General features: G+C 57.2%; 1 protein-coding gene across 1 annotated transcript; it reads right to left on the bottom strand.

Annotated features, from left to right (window-relative positions):
• Nucleotides 1-1,290: 1,290 nt before the first annotated feature.
• WDR75 (WD repeat domain 75) lies at nucleotides 1,291-19,193 on the bottom strand. The gene is made up of 21 exons (XM_079782980.1): nucleotides 18,943-19,193; nucleotides 17,410-17,539; nucleotides 15,315-15,380; nucleotides 14,496-14,586; nucleotides 13,389-13,513; nucleotides 12,976-13,046; nucleotides 12,556-12,675; nucleotides 11,995-12,083; nucleotides 10,912-11,070; nucleotides 10,190-10,249; nucleotides 9,937-10,052; nucleotides 9,133-9,308; nucleotides 7,941-8,098; nucleotides 7,391-7,571; nucleotides 6,775-6,869; nucleotides 5,945-6,040; nucleotides 5,315-5,484; nucleotides 5,012-5,071; nucleotides 2,583-2,732; nucleotides 2,184-2,275; nucleotides 1,291-1,799 (listed from the first exon to the last, which is right to left on the bottom strand). Exons 1-21 carry the CDS (start codon nucleotides 19,029-19,031, stop codon nucleotides 1,577-1,579), a joined length of 2,517 nt encoding a protein of 838 aa, XP_079639106.1. The 5' UTR covers nucleotides 19,032-19,193; the 3' UTR covers nucleotides 1,291-1,576.
• Nucleotides 19,194-23,083: the final 3,890 nt, after the last annotated feature.

Genomic DNA, 23,083 nt, shown 5'->3' with positions numbered 1-23,083 from the left:
AGTGTCTGAATATGGAAGGTAATCATGGAGTTTATTTGTAATCATGCCAGCCTGTCCCACTCCCTGGGGCAGGGGAGGCTGATAGGACCAAGTGGATGCTGATCAGTTCTCCTGGCGCAGCGAGGCTGCCTGGTGCGGGCACAGCGTGGAGCTGCGGGGGGCGGGGCTCTGGTGTGGGTGAGGCTGCCTGGTGCGTGCACAGCGTGGAGCCGCGGGGGCTCTGGTGTGGGCGGAGGCTGGCCCCATGTCAGGCGTGGGCTGTAGTAGGAGCTGCAATGCAAGGGGACGGTGGTTGCCGTGTGTGCTGGGCTGGGGGTGCTGGGCAGGAGCTACGTGGCAAGGCAAGACGGGGTGCCGCTTGTCCGGGCGTGGGCCACTTGGTGGGGCCCCGGTGCCAGCTAAGCCTGGCCCCTTGCCGGGCTGGGGCTGCTGGGCGGGAGCTAGTGTGAGGCGAGGCTGGCCTCCCCGTGTGGAGGCTGTGGCTTCTGGGAGGCGGCAGCGCACTGAGCTGCTGCCTTGTGTGGTGTCTGGGCCGTCGCAGGGGCTCTGGCTGGGTGGGCAGGGCAGGCAGTTAGCCAGGTGGATGGAGGAGACTACGTTTGCCTGCGTGGCCGGGCCAGCGAGGCGGGAGAGCTCCACAAAGAGCAGCGGTGCCCGCCTGGCCTCCCTCCTCCATCCCGAGCTGGCAGGTGCCTGCCCTACAGCCCTCGCCCGAGCCAGTCCATTTAGCCCTCCCGCGGCCGGGGCTCCGGCTGCTGCCTGTGCTGGGGCGGGTCTGCTTAAGGATCTCGCGTTCTCTCTGGAAGGTAACCCCATCCCGCTGGTCTTCAAAGCCAGATGTCCTGGGACTCTTCCCAGCAGGTGCCCAGTGGGACCCCTAACACTTCCCCGGGGCACTTCGGAGGCCAAGCTGTCCCTCCGGTTTGAGGCAGGACCTGCCTGGACGTGTCTGAGCCCCCGTCTCAATGTGGCTTGTTTCTATCCTTAGGGATAGGAATTCTGAGAGGCGGTTCTAGAGTTTAGTTGTAATGCTGATGTGTGCCTGGGAGGAGGTGAGCTCAGAGTTTACCCCTCTGCCTCCTTAGCTAACCTTTACTCCCGTTTTTATAGAAGTGTATCAGAGAACTGGAAAACTCCACATGCAAAGTGGTTAGAACGTGGCAGCTCCACTCCCTTTACATAACAGAGGGCAGACTCTTTGGGGAAAAGCAATGAGCTGGTTAAAAAGGAGGTGATCTTGGACTCAGTACAAGCAGACCTCGTGACTGCACAGATGCTGGTGTCTGTGTCTTTAAATATATTTTATTGATGTCAGAGAGGAAGGGAGGGAGAGGGAGAAACATCAAAGATGAGAGAGAATCATTGATCGGCTGCCTCCTGCACGCCCCCCACTGGGGATCGAGCCCACAACCCGGGCATGTGCCCTGACTGGAATGGAACCAGGGACCTTTCAGTCCAAAGAGCATATGATCAGTTATTAAGAAGGAAAGCCTGTTCGTATTTATTTTGAAAACAGAAATAACATTAACGGAGGTGTTTTGGGAACACCAACAGAAAGAGTGCCGGAGCCCGGGGCTCACGGGACGGCCACCCAGCTGTAGTCCACTCTCCGGAGCGTCCGCAGCACCTTCTCTTCGCTCTTGGACAGCTGCTGCCGAAGGTCGTCTCCCACGTCTCCCCCGTCTCCCCCGTCCGTGAGATCCGCATGCTGGACCTTTTCAGGGGCAGCGTCTTCCTCCTCTGAACTGTCCCTTTCTCCTTCTTCTTCCATATCCACATCGTCAGGCATTTCTTCAGCACTTTAACAACAGAATAGAACATAAACTTACTATTTAAATATAAATGTCTGTCAAAAATAACTCTAAGATATCTATGTAAAGGTAGAATCACATAGACAAAGAAAATGAAAAATCGTGTGCAGTTTAAAAATTATAGGCTATTATAAAAGAGTAGGTGAATTTACAAAAAGTGTAATTTTGAATTACATATCGAATCCTTAAAACCTCCACAAAAGATCTCTTTTCTAACACTTAGAAAATTGTCAATGTGTTTTACCTACTTGACTTCACAACCCTACGTCATGTGAAGCCTATAAAGTAGAGACATCCAGGGAAGGACATTCTAACACGGGGTCACCAGCACCCCTGCCCCACAGCGGACACCCTCACCCCCGCAGCGCCTACCTCCGGGCCTCCGTGGCCAGCAGCAGGGAGTTGACGAACAGGGAGCACAGGAAGGCGGCCGAGGGCAGCACGTGGGCGGGGGTGTGAAGAAGCTGCAGGGAAACGGAAACCAGGGTTTCACCTAAAGAGTCGCCGCCAAACCAACCAACCACCACAGGTTTCCCCCGAGAAAACCAAGCCAGGGCGAGACTGTTCCTCCCTCCCACCTTCACGCAGACAGCGCCGCCCCTCCCCTCAGAGTCCGAGTCCCACGTCTGTGCCGTTTGCGTGGTTTGTACCAAGCTGCACAGCACGGAAGGAGTTAACAGGCCGCTTGTTACAGACCCCTGCAGACCGTCTGACTCCAGGGCTGAGCGCACCTCCCTGCCCCTCACGGCCTGCCTCAGTGGCACCACTCACCTCGCTGATGGCGGGCACGTTCTCCGTTACGGGCAGCTGCACCAGCTCGCTCTCCGAGGCACCATCCGCCTGCTCCCCCTGCCGCCGCCGCCGGTGCCTCCCCAGGAGGAAGGAGAACGGGGTGGTCGGCAGGCTCTCTTCTGCCAGCAGCTGGGAGGGCGGAGACGCAGGGCCGTTACTCCGGCAGCTCAGCCAGAAGCGCGAGTCAGGAAGGCCAGGCGAAGCCCTTCAGAACGCCCTAGTCCGTCTCTCATGTCACTGGCAGAGCAGCCGAGGCCCAGCAGCCACTTACGCTGAGAAAGGCGACCAGGGGACGCTGAGACGACAGAGCCAACACCGCTTCTCACTGCCGCCCCCGTCCCACAGAGACGCCTGCGAAGGCAGACCCACGGCTGGGTGCAAGGTGCCACGTGGAACGGCACAGGCTGAGGGCCAGTGGCTGGCAGGCCCGAGGAGGCAGAGCTCTGGGCCAGCGGTCGCCAACCGGTGGCCCGTGGACCATGGTGTGCGTGAGGTCCGGGAGGCTGGCGACCGCGGCTGTACGCTGCCTGTGGGGGAGTCCAGAGCACCCCGTTTACACTGCAGAGTCCTGCAGATGCCCAGGACGCGGCACCCATAGACACAGGGTCTCTGTAACGGGCAGAAGCCCTGATGGAACGGACCATGCGAGAGAGAACGAGAAAAGGTCGTCAGAGGGTAAACGAGGCTGTCTCCCAGAGAACAGGAGGAGTAAAGAATATTCGTGCTGCCAGTCTAGCAGGAATTCCAGAAAAAGAACAGAAATAAGGCAAGGAGTAACTGATTCTTCCTTAGTTGTCTGATTAACACCCAGAAAAGCCATCTTTCATGAAGGCTGACTTGCACCCCCTTTTAACACGGCAATCAGTACTCGCCCTCCCCTTAGTCCTCCCTCATCACTTGAAACAGTGCTTATGAACTTACTAGAGGCCCGGGGCATGAAAATTCATGCACTAGAGGGGGGTCCCTCAGGCCGGCCTGCCCCCTCTCACAGTCTGGGAGCCCTCAGGGGCGGGAGGCGACCCAGCGATCAGGGGAAGGTGACACCCCATCACACCTCTGCTGCTGCCACTGCCGGCAGCGCAAGCCTCGGGTGGCCCTGGGTGGTTGGGGGACTCTGGAGGCAGGCGTGTGGGGCAGCTGGGCCCGCCTAGAGACGGGCCTGGCCTTGCCATGTGCCTGCTGGGGCGGTGGGGCTGAGGGGACTGGGCGCTGCCATCTTTGAGGGCGGGGGCAGTCAATTAGCATATTCCCTTTATTGGCTGTGGGCACTGCCATCTTTGTGATGGTGTGAGGGTCAATTAGCATATCCCCTCCTTATTAAATAGTAAACACAGCATGAATCCTGTCTGCAGCTTCCTGTCCAATGCCAACACCACAGGTTGAGATCTGCTCACTGACACATCTCCAGCGGCTAGACCCAGGAGCGACCGACCAGGTGCTGAATGAGCTCAGTGAGCACATGGTGATGGCCTTCCCGTGACGGTGGGAACTATAGCACACGGGCACAGCCCGTAGAGTGCTGAGAGAAGATGGCTCTCCACTCAGAGTTCTATGCCCAGCCAACCAGTCGGGCGGGAGAAAGGAAACACTTTCCCAGACACAGGTCTCCCATTGACCTCCTGGCCCGAAGGACGTGCTGCACCGAAGCCAGGGCGTGGCCGAAGCCGGGACCACGGGCTCTGCCCGCAGAGCTGAGGCGAGGCCCTAGCGCGGGCGGAGGCCGCCTCGGGCTCACAGAGCAAGCAGCCAGGTGGAAGCGGTCAGAAGGCTCAGGACTTTCTTCAAGACCCGAAAGAGGAGGCAGTGTGCCTGGAAACACGGAGACGACGTGTGCAGCTGGGAGAGAGCTCGGAGCGAGTCAGGGGAGAAGCAAATGAAGGAAGGAGGCAGCCACTAACGCCAGAGAGAAGTGGTCACAAAGGAAAACAGCCTATCCCACGTGGCTGGCCGAGGACTGTGTTCAGCGGGTTACCATCACCAGTACCGACAGACCAACGTGTAGATGTTTCCGGGGACTGGGAGGAGGGTGTGTGTGAGCGACGTGCATGTGGGGGGAGGGGTGGTGTGGAAAAGAGCGACAACTTCCGTTTCAACAGCTCAGTCACCGCTAACCCTGCATCTCAAAACCCAGACTCCGCAACACACATGTGTTCCTCAGAGACACGCGTGGATGGAAGGCTATCCCTAACACGTCTCAGGGACTGCGCACCTCTTCGCGCCACGAGCACTGAACACGGACTCACACACCGAACCGCATGCTCAGGAGCACCGTGCCTTCAGGAGGCAGCAGGGGAGGACGGAGGTAGTTCCGTGTCGGGCCAGGCGAGGCGTGCTCTCTCACGGCTGCGCTCTGACAGACCCTGTCTGTGCAGGGAGCCACGCAGTCTGCCGGGGGCGGCACCACGTACCTGCTTGCTTGTTGGTGTGAGTTTCTCTTCGGGAGACTTTGAGCTGAACGTCAACAGACTCTGAAAAGAGAGATCAGTGGGTGCCGTGAGAGAGGACCCGTGGAGGCACAGTAAGTAAGACGTCACAGTGAGAAAGGGAGGCCAGCCTTCTGTTCTGACCCAGGAGCAGCCCCTCAGGCCTGCGGGCGGCACAGCGAACACTGGACGCCTTCCTGGGGAGCAGTCCTTCCACAAGCCGGCACCGGTTCCGGCGGCTATCCCTCCCCGCGGCACAGCAGCCGGCCTTCGGGGGAGGGCGCGTACCTGCGACGCCGTCAGGAAGTAGAACTGGGACCTGTTCAGCCACTGCAGCGCCTCGGAGGTGAGCGCCTCGGGCACGTCCCGAGGCACAAACACGCCCCACCGGACCTCCTCGCCGCAGATGTTCCTCTGGACGTACAGCGGCCTCGGCTCACTCGGTTTGAACACGAACACTAGCGGGAAGACGGACAGACAACACGCTTCGCAAAGGCCAGCTCTGGCCTCGGGCTGGCGGCACCCTCCCGGCTCGCCCACCTCGCCATGGCCGTCACGGCCGCTTCAGCGCTGACCCTGCCAACACCTCCGGACACCTGTGTGTCCAGGGAGGAGCGAGGCCACGGGGGACCAGGAGGAAGGACCCCGCTCCAGAGCCCAGAGCCCAGCAGAGGACAGACAGCGAGCCCCAGCGCGGGCTGCCTGCAGGAGCAGGTGCGGGGAGCGGGGCTGCACGATGCTCCGGAGACGCACGTGCCCAAAGCACCCGGCGCTGGAACGGGACTCGAGGACGGGCAGTGCCGCGGGCTCCGAGGCTTCAGACCTCTGACCGGCGGGCAAGTGTGACCCCACTTCTACCTCAGCCGTTAGAGAAGCCTTAGTTACAGACCCCACCGTGCCAGCGTGGTCTGTACTCACAGTGCGAGCCCCCCGAGGACCGAGCGACGGCGGCCACGTTCTCTGAGCGCGGGTCCGGCTCCATCACTGTGATGTTCAGCTTTGTGCTCCACTCCACTGGGGAGAGAGGAAAGCGGTTCACCGCTCCTGGCCGGGAGCGCGTCAAAGGCTGTTACTCACATCTTCGCGGGGACAGCCACCCCCCCGTCCCAGGAAGAGGGGTCACGCTTCCGAAAGCGCCGCAGACACAGGGACAGGTGTGGAGGCTGCCGAGGCGCAGGCAGGACCCAGCCCTCCTTCCACACACCCCGCGAGGCCCCCGTTCCCTGCAGCTGCGCCAGGCGCTCTCTGCCGCTCCTCAACCTGGCGAAACGTTAGCCAGAGACACTGCAGAGAACGAGAGGCTGCCACACCATCCACTGCTCACACCCACCACGCCTTTCCACATGCATCCCAACGGGTAAAAGCCACTCAGTGCACCTCCGCCAGGAGGGCGTGGCCGGCAGCTCAGACTGAAGCAGCCGGGACACTGCGGGTGACACGCACACGCGTGAGCAGAAACACGGCTCCAACCAGCGGACGGAGGACAAGGGGCAGCAGCCAGCCACACGCTGCAGGCACTGCCAGAGGGGGGCAGCTGAGTCTCTCCACCGACACTGGCCGCTGTGAATGCCCCGCCTACGGCAGGTGTGTGGAAGGAGGGCTGTGTCCTGCCTGGGCCCCGCCTGTCAGAACGTCCCATGTAGAAAATGGCATGTCTCTGGGTCAGACGTGACGCTACAACCCAGAAGCCCTGAAGGCCTGGTTCCCGCCCGTCCTTGCTTTGCCGAGTCGCTGGAAAGACATCTTACGTGCACAGCTCAGCAGGTTCCAGCAGCACAGGGTCCCGTCCTCAGTGGCTCCCAGAAGGTACTTGGAGCAAGTCAGCCTCCCGAAGCAGAGGTGCCTGAGGACCACAGGAGCCGTCAGCCCGCCCCGGGCACGGCTCACACACACACACAGTGTATGCGAAATGCAGACATTTACTAACAGCCCCTCTCTGTGCTCATTCACCCGAGGAGGCGTTTGCACTGTGGACCCCACTCAGTGAATTCAGTCAGACGCATTGGGGCTGGGAGCCATGTCCTCGCCGTCTGCCACTCTGTCCCAGCGCTGGCCCCTGACGTGGGGGACCCCGCCGGGTCAGCACCGCCTGGAGCCCGAGGCTCAGGCACAGCTGGTCACGAGGCAGCACATGACGCGTGTGGTGACAGAAGAATCCGCAGGCCCGGAACGAGGTGTCACTCCTGGTTCCAGAAATGGTGACTCCAGCACCTGGCTCCCCTGCAGGAGGCCCGGCTTCCCGCCCTCGGCTCAGCTGCTGCCCACCGCGCCCCCCCCCCCCCCCCATACAGTACCCTACAGCTCAGGTACAGGACTTGTTTGAATGTCAGAAAAAGGTACTTCCTATTCCTGTCATTCACCTACCGCACGTGCCCAGCTCGCTGACAAAACGTGCACCTGAGCTCCCAGGTCTCGGCCTCCCAGATGGTGACCGTCTCCTCGAAGCTGACGGCCAGCAGCGAGCCGTCTTCCGAGAAACAGCAGTTGGTCGCCTGGTACTTGTGGTAACTGCCCACGAAGTCGCAGGTCCAGCCCACAGCCTGTCCTGCGGGAACACGGACACGGTTAGAGACGGCACCACGGCGGGAGAGCGTGTGGGAAGTCACCCAACAGGCAGGACCCCTGCGCCCTGGTGAGGAGCTGCAAGCAGGGACTGAGCTGCAGGTCCTGCTCGTCCCAGAGACCTCGAGCGCCCCCTGGTGGGGCCGCGGGAGGCTGCACGCCGAGCCCTTTCCGGCCCCCTTGCGAATGGGAACAGAACAGCCAGCGCGGAGCAGTCCAGCGCGTCACTGAAAAGCACGGGCTTGGAGAAAGGCACATTGGTGTGATCTCACATCGTGTCAGCGCCTGCAGAACGGGTGCAGCGCGGAGATGACCCGGTCAGGTCTCGGACACGCTCTGCTGAGCCACTCACTGTAGATGTCCGAGTCGTCGGCCAAGACCCACACTTTGAAGTGGCCGTCCCGGCTGGCCGTGACCAAGGTGGGGCTGTCGGACTTCTCTGCGTTGCGGAAGCACAGGGCAGTGATGCGGTCCTCGTGGGGCGCGCTAACCTTGGTGTTGAGAAGAAACCTGGAAGGAAGGAGACGCCACGTCATCCTCACACCAGGACGCCGCCGCACCGTTGCAGGATTTCTCAGACAATACACACGGCCTGCTGTACATCCTACAACGGCATCTCTGGAAGGGCCTGGAATGACAGCCAGCCGCCTGCTGTCTCCGCCGCGGCGCGCTCCTGACACCCCCCCTGTCCTGACCAGAGGTGATGGAGCACCGGGTCACCTCAATGGTACGTGAGGGTTAACGGGCCATCAAACATGGCCCCCGAAAGCCGCCTGCACTAGCCCAGTGCCTCCCTGGCTGCTTCAGAAAATAAGCCAACGACGGCCTGAGTACAAAGACCCCAACGTGGAAGAAAATGGAAAACCACCTACTCCCACTGCCTGTCAGCACTTCGTGTCTGATCACCAACCGCCTTTCCCGCTGTCCCCGGGAGGCTGTGAGGGGAGATGGACCGTGCCGGCCCTGTGCTCTGTGAAGGACATCCGGCAGTCCTGTACTTTGGAAAAGCTCCGGTTCCGAGAGGGTGACCGGGCCTGTTCCCTCCCCTGGGGAGATGGACGCCAGGCTTATCCCACGTGTTCTGTGGGTACAAAAGCAGGAAGCCTCGCTCCGGCACACAGGAAGGACTTGATAAAGGGCTGGGTGGCCCTGGTATGAGAAACTGGTGGGCTCCTTACCCAGTCAACACACACACACACTGCACCCCGCCGTCTACACTGCCATGTTCCCCAAGAAGGCAGTGTGATGAGGGAGCAATGAACTGAGACGTTCAGAGTCTGATCCTGGATTTGCCTGGAACTAGGCCTTATGTCCTGGGGTGTCACTTCCCCATGTTGTCTCACTTATGCAGTGAGATGACTGATGACCTGGGGGACACCTGAGCTGTCTCGAGCAGAAAGCTTAGCGGCGTTATCAGAAGCACGCCTCCTCCGTCACCCTACATCTAAAGCTACCAAAACACAGCATCTCAAAGACCAGGAAGTGAAACCATAAGAGAAAACAACAGGTTCCCACTCGGAAGCTCTAGGGCCGTAAGGGGTTACCCTTGTGTCTTCTTATTGTACGTCCACAGCTTCAGCTGCAGCTCCAGCTCCCCTTCCTTTTCCTGACGCTGTTCTACGGTTGCGAGCCAGGCACCGAAGCAGCCGAACGCAGCCTTCGTCAGCTCAATCTGCACCAGGCCGCAGTCATTGATGTATTCTTGCTGCACAATGTCTAGCTGATGGTTAAAAAATCCAACATGCTGATTAATGTAAATACACGCATGTGAGAGCATCAAGGATAACGGTAAGAAGTGGGAAAAGACAGAACTGCTGTGAGGAGCCCAGCGTTTTATTCCCACTTGTTCCTCTCACCCCCTTCCTGGTCTGTTACTACACGTGTTAAGTGCCTGCTATCTCCAGGACTGCATAGAAATGTGGGAGTAAAAAGACCAGCAAGTTTCCTCTCTCTGAGGGCTGACAGGTGAGAGGAGAGAGGGAAGGTGCCACAGCTCCTGGACAGAACCTGTGGAGGGTCCCGGGGACAGAGGAGAGGCGGGCCGCTGGCTGCATTTCGGGTCCCGGGAGGCCGCCCCCGAGCCTGCAGCGGAGAGCTGTCTGCAGGTGCCATGGCCCTCCACCACAGGCGGAGCCACATCCTCTCCTCCTGGTCCCCGTGGCTCAAGGCACAGGCGTGTGTGCAGCTAATTAGAGCCTGAAAACACGACAACAGAGCGGCTGCAGCCACGGCCATGGCCACCAGGACCAGATGCAGACGACTGAGCACTGCCGAGCGCGTGGTGGCCAGGGCCCTGCGGGGCTGCAAGCTCCACCAGCTTTAAGGCAGCGGATGGGCCAGAAGCTTACGTTGTATAACTGCTTATCACTCTGGAGAGAATAGAACTGCAAGTGGCCAGGCTTTCCGTTCAAAACCAAAGCTTTCGTTCTCGGATCAATCATCAAGCCCGTCAAGACACTGCTGTCTGAAAGAGAGGGACACGAGCAGCTGAAGCCAGACACAGCCCGCCCACGGACACAGCCCGCTTCCCACGGACACAGCCCGCCCACGGACACAGCCCGCTTCCCACGGACACAGCCCGCCCGCCCCGCGCCGCAGTACCTCTCACCAGGCCTTGGATCACGGCGGAGGCCTCCAGGTTCCGGCCAATGACGATGATCTCTGTGGGTACAAAACACGTCACCGTGAGCAGGCCAGAGCCTCCTGTTAGGAAAATCAGCTGAACTCAGAGGGTTCTGAACTCATCAGAATATGAGGCAGCTGAGCAGGTTGTCTTTTAGGTGTCACAGGAGTGCATTTTAAGTGTAAATTTGGAAAGTCACATGCCACGAGAGAGAGTCTTCCCTCTGAGGTGGCCTCTGCACGTGGCTCAGGGTGTACATTGAGGTGTGCCCGCTGGGGGGCAGGGAGGCGGCCGCTCCGGCTCTCCATCGGGCGTGGGAGCAGGCAGACGGCCTCCGTTTCTGCCAGAGCAGCCCTCGCCCCATCACGGCCATCTCTCCCGGAAGTGCACGCGCCATGCCCACACCAAGGCCCACCTCAGAGCCCGTCCTCCCTTCCCCCTCGGTTCATTCCACACCAAAAGGTTCTGAAATGTAAGCGGCCCAACAAAAACCACACACACTGAGCCCACAGCTGCGCAGCAGTTCTGGAAAGACTGGATGGGGGCAGATCTCGGCGGAGAGGACGATAGAAAGAGGATGAATGGAGAGACACGCTCCTCAAGGGGAGGCTGCTCGGCCTCAGGCAGGTGCAGGGAGCGGAGGCGTCGCCCCCACGGTGCTGCCTCACAACCACGAGCGCGGACGGACGGACGTACGTACTGTTGTCGGCGTGGGAGGTGCAGAGCAGGTCCCCGGCCAGCGAGACGGCGATGTGCTCGATGGTGGCCCCCAGGCGCGGCAGGAACTCCTTGGTCTTCTCGGCCGCGTCGCGCCACTCCACCAGGACCGACTCCCGGCCGCCGCTCAGCAGGCTGCTGCCTTTTCCCGCAGAGAGGCCAGGGCGGTGTTTGGAGAGGAAAAGGGAAGAGAAGTAGACTCAGCATTTAATTTTTCGGGCCACGTTAGAGAAACGAACTATTTCTTTTTAAACATGGAACGCTTCGTGAATTTGCCATCATCCTCGCGCAGGGGCCATGCTAACCTCTGTGGTTCCAATGGTAGTACATGCGCTGCCGAAGCGAGCACTGAACTGTCTTTAAATATGCACACAAGCGCGTTCCTATCGTTTAATCTCTTAAAACCAGGACTTAAGGTCACGATTCAGGGACTTTCCTTCCCACTGGCATGTGATCAGTTTGCTGCTGACCAGCTCCTCCTCTGGTACAAGGAGAAGGGAAAGAAACAAGCACCCCAGGCCTGATGGCTTCTCTAGGAAGGAATCTTCCGGGTCACACAGAAGAGAACATGTCCCAGTTTGTGTCACAGGCACAATCCTGCACCTGACGAGCACACCGGAAACGATTCCAGGCCCGTCTCCTGATAGACGAGAGCTCCCTACACAACACGAGGATCGCGCGGAATCCAGTGATTCCCGCAGAGGAACGGGAGGTTGTCTTACACTTGAAACATAAGTCAATTTAACCAAGCCCGCTTACGGAGTGAGGGGAAACCACAGATCCGAATGATCACTAAGTGACAGGCTCTACACTCGTGAGGCAGGCACTCAGCAACGTGGGACTGACGGGCCTTTAATCCCCATCCAGGGTCCCAGAGAGTCGACTGCAAACTCGTGTTTCGGGGTAAAACACTGACCACGTCCCTCTTGGGACTGGAACACTGTTACCGCTTTGATTCAACATGATCTTATCCTAAGATAAGAAAGGCTTCTAAACACCGAGATTAAAATACTGGATTCACACGCTTCCAAAGTTCACCTGAATGAAACCACTAAGCGCGCCTTACCCGTCGCTGAGAAAGCCAGGTCCATGACCAGGTCATGGTGCCAGTGCAGACACGTGTACGTGTATTTCTTTTCATCATCAAAACCCCTCCTATTGGAGAAGAACCACATTTTTAGTTTCACCAAAGGTGTATATTACATTTATGCACAAAATAATAAATCACGGTATCAAGCTTATGGGTCCTAATGTCCTAAAAGTACCCTGAGTCCGTTTTCTATTTCTAACCGGTCACTTCGATAAACAGCAGGCCTTGGGGTCCTACCATTCAGCTGGTCCCTTACTGTCACTCACTCTTTCCTTTTTACTTAAAGGCAGACAAAGAAGTTCTCTGCAGTAACATGACGACAGCAGAACTTCCCTCCCCCTAGAGCAGTGAGCGTGCGCACTGAGGTGTATGCACAGAAGCACAGACGGGTGAGCAGGGGGGGTGTGGGGGAGGGTTAAAGGGTGAAGGGGGGGGGGTCCCCATGCAGCGGCCCAGTGCTGGCCCCTCCCGACGGAGGCGGCTGCCTGCAGACAGCACACAGCCCACAGACACCAGCGCCCTCCCCAGCCGCCTGACCAAAGGCGGATCTTGCCGTCCTTGTGCCCGGTCGCTATGCAGTCTTCCTTCGGGTGACACGCGACACATGTGAAGTTGTTCTTAGCGTGTTTCCTGTTTCCTGACGATGACAAAGTAAACCTAAAAGAAAACACTTTCCTGATTATTAGTCTCGTGGTAAGCAGTTAATTAAGTAAAAGCCCACACGGGAGGGCTCTCAGAACTCAGGGCAGGACTGTAAAAAAAGTCCTCTTGGTGTTTTTTGTGTCTGTTTTCGTTGCCTGGGCAAAGCTGGCTAGACTTTCTTGTTGAGGCTGAGTGTCGGCATCGGCTCTGCACTGGCCGAAGGAATGGCAGCTGGGACAAGGGGCTGATGGGCTAAAGCTGTCAGGCCCTCGCCCTGCTGCACCCGAGACCAGAGCTGTCCAAGGGGATGCTCACCTGGACGTGGCCTTCCTTTTGAAGAAGTACACAGACAAGTAGAAGTCCCGCACGGCGGCCACGTAGTCGCCCTGGTTTCAGAGAAGATAACATGCCCCAGTCAGCACTCTGGGAAGAAATACTGTCACAAAAGTCAGTATTGTAACAACTTTTTTGCAGAAACACAGTGCAAACGCCAAAACCACGGGTTGTGTTTGGACAATTGGCGTTACAAGAGCAATAACACAGGATACACACAATGAGGTGGTCTGGCAAACCCACCCATAACCACCCGCTCCAGTGACACAGCCCTTAGTCACCAACAAAAACACTGCAGCTCGGGGCAGCATCAAGGCCGGTAAGGAAAAATGCTGAGGACAGACGGCAGGAAAGGGAGGTGAGGTACAAAAAGAACCCCACGGAAGGAATCTGACCTGCCTCCCGAAGGCGATGCACTTGGGCGACGGGCTGATGTAGTCCAGCACCAGGCAGGGCTCCCCGGCCTCGGCGTCCTGGCGGGGTGTGCGGGGCAGCGTCACGGAGACGAGCTGGAACACATCTAGCACAGGCGCGGGTCACTAGCGAGCGCTCCCGCACGGAACCGCGCACGGCTCCGGGAGCCCCTCGATGCCACGGTATCCGTCATTCCAGCCCCCGTGACAAACGGCTTTAAAGCGGGATTCTCTGCATCTTAGGTTCTTAGTTCCTTGGAGTGATTCCAATGTGCAGCCGGGTTCGGACCACGGCCTCGCTGACAGAGAGCTATTCTAGCTGCGGGCAACGCCCCCCAGCCGAGGAGTCAGGGTGCGTGTGAAGAGGGGCTACCAGATACGAGTGAGCAGAACCCCCTGGGAACGTACTAACACGCAGGTTCCTAGGCCAAGCCTCGGACCCAGTGAATCTATGGACTGTCAGTCAGGGAGTCGAGGAACCTGAACTTGTTGGAAGCATGAGGACAGACATTAAGAATCCACATATTTACACACAAAACAGAACCTAAATAGTGAAGACTGTTAGGTTTAAAGCAGTTATTTGAGAAGGCAACTTAATTGTGTTAGAATGTTGCCATTTCCAGAACATTTTTGGAATATCCTTTAGAAATGACTACATATGGAAAACTAAACTTACTGTGTTTTTTTTTTTAATGTAATATTTTGATAGATAAAATGTTATTCACTAACAGACTTGGCACCAAATGAATTTTAGCTTAAAAAAATTTAGCTGTCACAATTTTGATTATTCTCAGGTTACTTAAAAGTCCATGACATATTAACAATTGGCAAATTTGTTCCCCCCTCCCCAAATCCCCGGCAAAAAAACCTGAAAACAAAGCAAAACAAAAATACAGAACCGGGAAGGACTCACTCAGCTAACAAGCCGTGAGCCAATCCAGCCGACGGCCCAGGGACCGCCTCAGAGCTGTCTGTACTTTGAGTTCTGAACACAGCCTTTTACAAGACGGGCTGCAGAGCATTGCTGCGTTTGAGAAACTGTGAGATGGAAGCGCCTGTATCAAGCAGAGTACATTAATCACACCATACCTGGCTTTTCTTTCTTTATCGTAACGAAGACAGAATCCTCAGCACGCGCGTGAGTAAAGAGGGCGTGAAGTTTGTGCCCAACTGTGAAAGTCTGAAAGGTAAAAAGCCACGTCGTCAGCCTTCCCTCCTACCTGAGCCCCGGTCCCAACCTAAGCCCCACGCAGGGAGGGATTTCTGTCCCTTTGCTCACATCAGAGGAGTGCCTGGCACACAGAAGACAATACGTATTGATCAAATGGCCTTCCAAATTATACATACTGAGCCTGTCGTTTCTTTTTCATGGCTGCATAGTATTCTACTGAATGAATTATCACATTTTAACTGACATCAAGGTTACAATCTCTCCTTTCTGCCATAGCAGTGCTTTAAGGATGACACGCACATGCATTGTTGTCATCAGGAGATCCCTGACGGGGAGACTGCTGGAGCCAAGGCATTGTGTTCAGTTTGTTCTCATGGCCGTGTTCAAAAGTATGTTTCTCTACACTCTTCCTACCATTAGCTTCTTTCGATCTGTAATTACCGTGACTGGTGGGAAGTGCTGGGACACTTTACGTCTACATTTACATTTCTTTAGTTACCAACGAGGTCAGGCACATCTTCGCGTTTACCGCATATCTTTAGTAAATATGATCTCCATTTTATTGCTCATTTTTTGTTAAAGTTTAAAGTTTTTATATAGTCAGATTTGCTTTTGTGGTGTGTGACTTTGACGACTTGTTTAGGAATGCCATCTGTCCTTACAGAGGGAGTAATGGGTCGTTAAATTATGTCGCCATTCCTTTTCACATAATAAAAATGGAAGACCAACACACATACCTTTATCAAAATGCCATCGAGGTAGTCCCACAGCTTAATCGTGCCATCAAAGGAACAAGAATACAGCTAAAAGGGAAAACAGTAAAAACAGATTAAAAAAAAGAACTCCATTAAGATATCAAATGGATTAAATGCTAACACAGAAGGCATTTTGCCCCCTAATTCACTGTTCTCTTAGAGAAGTGGAGTCAGCTACTTGTGCTGTTTTTGCACAATGTCCGTTGTTCGTGACCACCTCACCGCAGCTGAGGAGGAAGCAGATCCATCGACTGAACGAGCAATTAAAATGGGGGAAGGTCAACCTCCGTCTTGGGGGGACTGACGGGAAAGCCCTCAGGGCTGGGCTGCCCCGTGTTGCAAACGGCCGTCATCTGCGCGCAGGCAGGCAGTGCTTCCAGAACGACCAGTGTCCAGCTTCCGAACACTCGCCCACCAGCGAGGACCCTGCTCCGCGGCACACCGAGGCCTGGCCACCCCCCCCCTTCAGCCTGCCCCCCTGGACACGGGGTGTTTTTGTGCTGTTATTGTGAAAACATTTGGCTTATAATGTTTGTAAACAATTTCAGATATTTTTGAGAGTGGCAATTTTAAGATTTCTACCAATGAGGACATGGAATTGGAGGACAGGAATAAAAAATGAAGAAAATATTATCTATTCAAGTAAAATATTTATATCAAGTTAAAAATACACATTGCAACTACATATAACCTTAGACTCATGAACATGGGTAAAATCTAATAAGGCAAATACATAATCACTGTTAAAACAATGGCCAATACCAAAACTGTGACTCCAGTCCACAGAGCCTCCGGCACACACCCTCACCCTCCACCTCCACCGAACCTGCTGTTAGAATTGTCCTCCTCGAATTTTATTAACCTGAGGTTCCTCGGAACATTTCATGTTGCTCTAAAACTTAGTAACAGACTTCACAAATCCCAATTTTAATAACAGATATTTCTGCTACAAAGACCATCCAAATGCTACAGATAACAACAGTGTGTCTGCTCACACCCCCAGGACGCCGGAGGCCAGGCCTGCCCTGCAGAAAAGCTTCCACCGACTTCCAGGAGCAGCTCCTTCGGCTTTGGAAGGCTCAGCGCTCCCGTACGCCCCACTTCCTGTGGCAACGCAGTGGATGACAATGCAAGTCCCTTTCCTTTTCATTTCAGAGGGGGAGAGAAACATGGGGGCCACTCGGTTGCCTGTGGGCACTGAGCCCCGTCTAGGTGTGCGCCGACCGGAAGCGAGTCCGCCACCTTCCGGGGCGGGGACGAGGCCAGGGCTGCACACCCTGTAAAACCAACGGTCACTCCCCAGGTGGCTGTGCTCACCGGAAGAGGGGACCTGATCGAAACGAGAGCAAGGCAGTATTCTGAGGCACCTCTCTGGTAGCTTGGCTGGGACTTAAGAGCTGAATTGAAGTGACGGCTCCTTATTCTTGAATTCCGAGAAGCGAGAGCTTTTTTGCGGAGGGAGACGGGAGGCCCAAGTCTGTCTAAAACGAACCGACTGACCCACTGCCTGAGGAGCCCTCTGGTCCAGATGCCGGCCTTCAGGGGGTGGCTGCTGCACCAACACTAAGAAGCGCGTCTCTAAAAGCCGGCATCTGGACCCTCAGGCAGCATTTCACAGCAGGTGTTCCGGAAACAAGAGTTCAGAGGTCAAACAGGTTCGAGAAACACCAAGTCCTAGCTGCCCCTTCGGATGTGGGCTAGTCACCAGGCGTGAGAGGAACCGAGAAGACTAGACAAGACACTCACCGTGTGCCAGACCCTGAGTGACCGGCTCAGGCCGCCAGGAGCCTCCCTCAAGCACAGCTACTGGCCCTGAGTGACATGACTGACAGAACACACCACAGGCCGGGCAGCCGTGGGCTGTGACCCCGTGTTAACAATGATCAATAAAACGCATATTCGTGGGTGAGGGGGAACAAAAAGTTAAAAAAAAAAAATAAGTGAAAATATCTTGAATCAGAAAATCAACCTAGTTCTCTCCCTGATCATAACCTGGACAGATTCTCAGTCAATTCAATGCCAACGTTCCTGGCAACAATAAGCCCACATGCACAGACGCAGCACGAGCGGTGGGCACCTGGAGATGGTTGTTGGGGTTGAGCTGGATGCCGGTCACCAGGTCCCGGTGGCCCTGCAGCACGTGCACACACTCCTCCGTGGCTGTGCTGTACACCTTGACGAAGTCTCCAGACACACAGAGGAGGTACCTGCAACGAGAGAAAGATGAGCCCACACTCTCTGGAGTCAGACCTCTTTGCTGTCCATGTTCCTTTCAAACAATGGTTTACAGCAGAGGCTACTGGACTGCTGATGGCGGTGAAAGCGGGGACTCTGGTTGGACTGTTTTCACAGCAGACAGACCCACAGGCCACGGAGCGGTCTTTTCACCTTGTGTGGGAAGTACGTGCTTACATAGACGTCTACCTCCCTTACCTGGCCTCAGACCCTGCAGGGCAGAGGTATTATTTGTTTCCCAATGTCCAATCCAGTTTGTTCAACAGAACTTGCCTGAACCTCAGAGGCTTTATAAATTAACTGGGTGAGATGAACCAGTAAATAATCATTATAAAATAACTAGAGGCCTGGTGCATGAAATTCGTGCACGGGAAGGGGGTCCCCTCAGCTCGGCCTGCACTCTCTCCAATTGGGACCCCTCAGGACCTCTGGCTCCTAACCGCTCACCTGCCTGCCAGCCTGGTCCCCCTAACTGCTCTTCCCTGACAGCCTGATCGCTTCTAACCTCCTCGGCCTTGGCCCCGCCAACATGGCTTTGTCGGGAAGGATGTACGGAAGGACATCGGGAAGGTCGCCTGGAAGATGTTCAGTCTAATTAGCATACTACCCTTTTATTAGTATAGATGAGAGCAACTGTTCTAATGCCGCCGGGTCACTGTGTCACCAGCTCCGAGCCACTGGTTTTTCATGTTCCCCTCGGAACTGAGTGCCGTGGCCGGGAGGCAGTCAGCGCGGCCGGGAGCACCGTCTACCAGACCAAGCAACAAGAGCACCAAGCTCTGGGCACGCCTCCCTGCGGGTGGCCCTCTCCGTGCCCAGGCCCCCTCCAGCCTGGACGCCAGGGCCGTCCTGTCCTGCCGGCTCCAGGGGCGCCCTCCCACGTGCCTTCCAAACTCACACGGGGCTCATCCTGTGCGTGACCGAGCACGCCTTAAAGTTCAACCGAATCCTCCGTGTCTCCCACCGCCGTCAGCACAAACCCAAACTCCTTTCCCTGCACCTGTCAGCGGCTCACGGTCCTGACTCGGCCCCGCCGCCCGGCCCCCCACCAGCCGCCCCATCTGCACACGCGGGCCCGCCCGCCGGCCCCCCTCTCCCCGCCGGGACCATGGGGGCGGCAGCGCGCCCAGCCTGCGGTGGCGGGACTGAGGGGTGTCTCGCTCTCGTCGCCCCGCCCCGGCCCCAGCGCCCCCCGCCGCCTCCCCTCCGTGCGCCCTGGGCTCCGGCACGCGGCCCCCCGGGAGCCCCACCAGCGGCCGGCGAGCCCGGGCCCCGGACAGCCCTCCCCCGCCCCCGGGACGCACACGCGCGCCCCTGAGGCAGCGCCCGGCCCCTGAGGCAGCGCCCGGCCCCTGAGGCAGCGCCCGGCCCGTACTTGGAGTCCGCGGAGAACACCGCCCTCCTCAGGTTCAGCTCGCTGCCGCCGCAGCGGACCACGCGGGCGGCCTGCTCCTCCTCCACCATCTTCGCGCGGACGCGGAGCTCCCGGCCCCGCCCCCGCCCCCGGCTTCCTCTCCGCGGCCGGGCGGTGGTGCGCACGCGCACAGGCGCCGCGCAGGGCTCCTCTAGGACCGCATCTCGATGGTAGGACGCCGCGCCGGGGCCGCCCCAGCGAACCCTGCCGACACTCTCGGCCGCCACCACCTTCGCGCAGGCGCAGGAGCTCCCGGCGGCGGCCCTGTCCCCGCTTCCTGTCCGGGGGCCGGGCGGTGGGGCGCACGCGCACAGGCGCCGCGCAGGGCTCCTCTAGGCCGGCGTCTCGATGGCAGGACGCAGCGCCCGCGCCGCCATCTTTCGTGTGGCAACGTCAAGTTAGATGAAAGACAGAGACAGTGCGTTTCTATTGGGTACCTTTGAACTCGTTTTTTTAAATACTTTATTATTTATTTATGTATTCATGTATTTATGTATGTATGTATGTATGTATGTATGTATGTATGTATGTATGTATTTATTTATTATTTACCGTATTTTCCGGCGTATAAGACAACTGGGCATATAAGATTTTACTGGGTTAAAAAGTCGTTTTATTGGACTATATTGATGGGATTAGATATAATGGATTAGATATATTGGACTACCGGTATTTATTTTTTAACCTTTTAAAATTTTATTATTATTATTTTATATTTTTTAAGTCTCTTGTTGAAATTGTTACATTTGTCCCCATTTTTCCTCCCATTTACCCTCTAGCCCGCGGCCCCCTCCCCCCTCCCCCCGCCCCCCCAGGCCTGCCCCGCTGTGGTCTGCACCCATGGGCTCTGCAAAGACGCACACAAGGTCTTTGGTTGATCAGCTCCCAACCACCCCCCCCCCCCCCCCCCCCGCGCCCGCCTTATTTCTAAAATAAACTTCATTGTGGAAAGTATTACAGATGTCCCCCTCCCCGCACTGACCTCTCCCCGCCCCGCCCCAGGCCCTCACCCCCTCCTGCTGCGGCCATGGGTGTGCACACAGGTCCTTGGCTGATCACCTCCCTCCCACCGCCTCCTCCACCTTCCTCCGAGGTTCCACACTCTGCTGGCTGCTTCCCTGTCTCGGGGTCTAGTTTGTTCAGTTTATTTTGTTCATTGGGTCCCACCTGTGAGTGAGATGATGGACGCCGTCTTTCTCTGCCTGGCTTAGTTCACTCCGCACGGCGCTCTCAGGCCCCCAATGCTGCTGTAAAGGTTAAGATTCCTTCCCTTTTCACCGCTGCATAGTATTCCGTGGTGTACGTGTCCCACGGCGTTCTCATCCCCTCGTCTGCTGATGGGAAGGCTGTTCCAGGTCTTAGCTAGTGTACATTGTGCTGCCATGGACGTAGGGAGCCTACGTTCTCTCTGATGGGTGTCGGGTTTCTTAGCAAATACTCCTAGGAGTGGGACCCCTGGCCCAATGGCAGTCCCATCTATTTAGCACAGGTAGCCTCTCTCCCGCCTTGTCAACCTGCCTCTACCGGGGCCCAGGACGGACATGTGCCTGCCAGGCTTCCTCCTCCTCCTCCTCCTCCCTCCCTATTGGGGCGCATGGAGGGGACCAGTGGCTCCTGCCCGTTCCTTCCAGGCGCAGGGGCTCCTGGGAGGACAGGCAGCTCCCTGCTGTTTGCAGTGTGCTCCCGTCCTTAGCGCCCGTGGGCCTGCTCCCCGGGCACAGCGGGGTTCCTGTGCAGGCACCTGCCCTCCGGGGGGTGCTGAGGGTGACCCCGTCCCTTCGGGGCTTCTGGGGGCCGAGGGTTACCCAGAGACGGTGTGTGCGAGATGGTGCAGGAGGGGCCTCACGTGGGAGATGGTGCAGGGCAGGGGGGACCCTGTCCCGTTAAAAATGGGGGAGAGCCCTGGCCGGTTTGCTCAGTGGATGGAGCGTCGGCCTGCGGACGGAAGGGTCCCGGGTTCCATTCCAGTCAAGGGCATGTGCCTTGGTTGCGGGCTAGATCCCACTCCCTGGTCAGGACACGTGCAGGAGGCAGCCAATCGATGTGTCTCTCTCACATGGATGTTTCTCTCTGGCTCTCCCCCTCCCTTCCACTCTCTCTAAACATCAATGGGAGCCCTAACTGGTTTGGCTCAGTGGATATAGCGTCGGCCTGCGGACTGAAGGGTCCCAGGTTTGATTCCGGTCAAGAGCATGTACCTTGGTTGCGGGCACATCCCCAGTAGGGGGTGTGCAGGAGGCAGCTGATCAATGTTTCTAACTCTCTATCCCTCTCCCTCTCTGTAAAAAATCAATAAAAATATATTTAAAAAAATAAAAAATAAACATCAATGGGAAAATATCCTCAGGTGAGGGTTAAAAAAATGTATTTTTAAAAATGGGAGAGATGCCAAAACCGGTTTGGCTCAGTGGATAGAGCGTCGGTCTTCGGACTGAAAGGTCCCGGGTTCGATTCCGGTCAAGGGCATGTACATTGGTTGCGGGCACATCCCCAGTAGGGGGTGTGCAGGAGGCAGCTGATCGATGTTTCTCTCTCATCGATGTTTCTAGCTCTCTATCCCTCTCCCTTCCTCTCTGTAAAAAATCAATAAAATATATTTTTAAAAAAATGGGAGAGAGACATTAACAAGTTACACTTAATAATCACAGATCGCGTGTTGAAGGAGATAAAACGGTAAAAGGGTAGTTTTCCCTGAGGAGGTTTCGGCTTAAGCTGATGAATCTGTCAAAGTCGTGCAGGTTAAAGAGTGATAATTACAACATTTCCCGTGAACACCGGAGTAAACCGGTCGGAGATGCCGTTAGGAGGGCCGACCCTCTGCAGCCCAGCAGCGTCCCCAGCGGCAGGAGGTGGGTGTGCCCCTGTGCGTGTCTGGGCTGGAACCATCCGGGCCTGCACGCAGCTCCTCTCTAGCCCTAGAGGCACCGCACACGTATGTTCCTTCTGAGTGGCTGCGTGTGCCTCGGAGTAAGGGTGCCATCATGAAGCCATTCCCTCACAGGTGGGTGCCCAGTCATTTCCATTTGTTAACGGTGCAGACAGCGCGGCAGGACACACGTGTTACACAGCGCAGAGGCGTCCCAGGGCAGGCTGCAGGCTTGAAGGGTAGCTGCTTTATTTGTTTTTTGTGTTTTGCTGCAGAAAGCTTTCTTGTTGCATTTGGTCCAGTGCCGGGGAGAGGGCTCCAGGTGCTTAAAGGATGCCTAGTGGCTTCGGGGAGAGGCTCAGGCAGAAGCCAGACCCCAGGGGGACACAGAGGGGCCCCCAAAGGCCTCTGGGCTCCCAGGCTCCTGGGGGTGCTGGAGGGGAGCCTTTGGAAGAGACACTCGCCAGCCCCTGGGGGCACCTGCGGAGGGGAGGCAGGTGTGGCCCCTCTTCCTGATGAGCCGCCCCTCCTCCCGCGGAGGTGGTTCTGCAGGGGCGAGGAGCTGAGGGTCAGCGGCAGCACCAGGGCCTGCAGCTCCGCACGGTCCTGGGCCAGTTCCCCCCCAGGCCAGGGCCTCCTCGGTCCCAGGTGTCACCCCCTCACCTGGGGAGGCTCCAGCTCCTCCCAGAGAGAAGGCGGCCCCCGCGCTGGGTTTGCACCTTAAGGTGCTCAGCGCCCTCGGCTTCTTCTCCTCTAACTCGGGGAAGGAGAGGCCCCGCCCCGGAGAGCCACAGCGTCGGGTCAAAACGGAGGCCAGAGAGAGGTGGGTGTGGGCGAGGGGCAGGTGCGGGCGGGGACCCGGCCTCCACCTCGGGGGATGACTCTGCGGACTCTGGGAGCCCATGGGTGTCGGCAAGAAGGAGTGAAGGCGGAAAACCCGTGTGGAGGAGGTTCCGAAGGTGGGACTGGATAGGACGGTGGAGGGGGGTCGAGGCTGGAAGGAGGGGTGCCCTGGGCCTGTCCGGTCCAAACCCCTGGAAGCAGGAGGCAGACCGGCCCAGGCACTGCCGCCTGTGTGTTCTGAGGGACTATCTGGAGGAACTGAGACATGGTCCCGGGCGACCAGGAAGAAGAGCTAACGGCAGCCAAAAAGGGGCCCATTTAGTTTTCGGATCTCAAGTTTGGGGGAAGTCCATAAGGAGAGGGAGGCTGTAAGAGCATGTGATTTCCCCAGGA

The sequence above is a fragment of the Cnephaeus nilssonii genome, assembly GCF_951640355.1.
Source record: "Cnephaeus nilssonii genome assembly, chromosome: 10".
NCBI classification, from domain to species: domain Eukaryota; kingdom Metazoa; phylum Chordata; class Mammalia; order Chiroptera; family Vespertilionidae; genus Cnephaeus; species Cnephaeus nilssonii.
Note: the sequence above shows the minus strand (reverse complement) of the source record. Positions and strands in the feature narration are given on the sequence as shown.